At 56.1% G+C, this 2,123-nt stretch overlaps 2 protein-coding genes across 2 annotated transcripts in view; one reads left to right on the top strand and one right to left on the bottom strand.

Annotated features, from left to right (window-relative positions):
* Positions 1 to 16: 16 nt before the first annotated feature.
* Positions 17 to 965, top strand: LOC104407595 (heat shock transcription factor, Y-linked-like; the record flags this gene model as incomplete). Its single annotated transcript, XM_010016919.1, has 3 exons — positions 17 to 285; positions 384 to 533; positions 918 to 965. Coding segments are annotated over 3 exons (467 nt in total), but the record flags the coding sequence as incomplete, so codon positions are not given.
* A 408-nt stretch (positions 966 to 1,373) lies between these two features.
* The window catches only part of LOC104407594 (hyaluronidase-1-like), a gene marked incomplete at its 5' end in the record, with an annotated part of 1,399 nt that continues 649 nt past the window's right edge, over positions 1,374 to 2,123 (bottom strand). The window contains 3 exons of the mRNA XM_010016918.1: positions 1,374 to 1,691; positions 1,781 to 1,870; positions 1,977 to 2,123. Coding sequence (XP_010015220.1) covers positions 1,374 to 1,691; positions 1,781 to 1,870; positions 1,977 to 2,123 — 555 coding nt within the window. The remainder of the gene's footprint in view (positions 1,692 to 1,780; positions 1,871 to 1,976) is intronic.

The raw sequence follows: 2,123 nt of genomic DNA, 5'->3' as shown, positions 1-2,123 counted from the left end.
GAGGATGAATTTGCAGGCCTCTGCTTTCCCCAGAAGCTTTGGAAGATCTTGGAAAGTGACCAGTTTCGGTCCATCTGGTGGAGTAAGGGAGGACAATGCGTGGCCATCAATGAAGTTCTCTTCTCAGAGGAGGTGCTGGGCAGGGTTTTTGCCACACAGAAGATGGCGTCTTTCATTCGGCAACTGAACATCTATGGGTTCACAAAAGTACAGCCGGACTTCCAAAGATCTGCCTCCCTGCCTGAATTCCTGGCTGAGGAAACAGCAGCCTCTGCTCACTGCAAGGTGTGGTGGTTGCCCTGCACATCAACCAAGGCAACCAGGCTTGAGGGCTTCCAGTCCCGGGATGGTGACAACTATCTCTTCTCCTTTGTTTGTTTCAGGTGCTCTACTACTACAACCCCAGCTTTAACAGAGAGCATCCCCAGCTGCTGGAGCAGTGCAAGAGGAGAGTTGCCATCAAGCGGAAAGCCCCAGGAGCTCCGCAGGAGGAGGAAGAACATCCCTCCAGAAGCCCCGATGTGCAGCTTGTGGTGCACACACAGGCACCTGCACCCACCAAGAGATGGGCTGAAGCACCTCCTGGCCCCGGCACCGCCCATGGATCTGCAAGGGCAGCTGCTCCCACACGCCCAGAGCCTGCCAGAGCAGCAGGCAGCGAGAGCTTCATCCCTCCCGACCTCTGCTTTCCACCACCATCTGGCCACCCAAGCCTGCATGCTCCTGCTCCTCCACAGTTTGCAGTGTTCCTGCTGTCACCAGCCTCAGCTCTGCCCATGCCAAGGCCCCACCACTGGCCTCCTGCAGCCCCAACCTGGTACATGGACCCCAGCATGCCACAGCCTAGACACAGCACAGGCCCTTGGCTGCATATCACGAGCATCACCTATACTGTGTGTCACATGATATTGAGTTAGTTGTTAGAGATTGAGCTCGTAGATATTGAATTCATAGATAGAGATTGAGTTGATAGATAAGGATTGAGTTAATAAGGATTTTGTTGCTAGACAGAGCTTAGAAGAGTTGGTAGGAACTTAGGAGAGTAGGTTAGATAGAGCCTGACAGAGTTAGTAATGAGCTATTAAACAATAAACCTTCCTCAGTTGTCCTGTCCTGTTTGCACAGCACAACCCCAGTGTGAGTTCCTATTTCACCACCCAAACCCCAAGCAGAAGCAGCTGATCTGCCACCAGATGTCATAAGCCACCGACAGTGTTACTGGGGGACCCTCACACCCCAAAACGTGCCGCAGCAGAAGACAAGGAGATGCTTGCAGGTGCCTACCAGTTTTATTAGCAGCACCGCAGTGGGGTCCCAACCCCACAGTGAGGGTGCTGGGTGTCACCCTGCCTGCCCCGCTATCCCTGTGCAGGTCAGCTGCTGATGTCCTGAGTGTTGCAGCGAGGTCCCTGCCACTCGTCATAGCACTGGCACCTGAACTCCTCAGCCAGTCCCGAGATGTCATCACTGGGCTCCAGGCTCTGGGTCAGCAGCCAGGGCTTGCCGGCTTGCAGGTTGATGGCGAAGCTGGAGGGGTCGAGGTGGAGGAAGCCCTGCTTGTCCTCCTGGCGCACGCAGCGGCCCTGGCCAGAGCACAAGGTCTGGCTGCACAGATCAGCACTGGCTGTCACATTGACAACGTAGTGGCCCAGTGGCCCTTCCACATAGTCCTTCAGCCTCAGGCACATCTCCTGCAATGGCACATGAATGTCACAGCCCTGTTGGCCAGGGAACAGGGGTTCTGTGCAGGCGGTGGCACGGTGCTAACTGCCACACTCACCTTGGAGTTGCTGTAGTTGAGGCTGCCCCAGAGGATTATGCCGGCAGCACCCTGAGCTGCGCTCTCCCCGATGGTGTTCATCAGGTCCTCCTGCACCCAGGGGAGAGGAAAAGTCAACGCTGCCCAAAGAGCTAAAGATTCCCCGGCACCAACCCATCCGCCTGAGAGGTACCCACCATCCCCATGTCCCCATCACCTGGGAAAGGAAGTCGACTGTGCAGTCAAAAGCGATCTGGGAGTAGGGCAGAACAGGGATGCCACCATCAAGGACACCATGCTGCATGGCAAAAGCCTCAGCTACCCGGTGCCGGACGTAGGCAAGCACCTTGTTGGTGCCGTTGAG

The sequence above is a fragment of the Nestor notabilis genome, unplaced genomic scaffold, assembly GCF_000696875.1.
Source record: "Nestor notabilis isolate BGI_N333 unplaced genomic scaffold, ASM69687v1 scaffold18016, whole genome shotgun sequence".
In the NCBI taxonomy this organism is placed as follows: domain Eukaryota; kingdom Metazoa; phylum Chordata; class Aves; order Psittaciformes; family Psittacidae; genus Nestor; species Nestor notabilis.
This window is presented reverse-complemented; position numbering and strand designations above follow the sequence as displayed.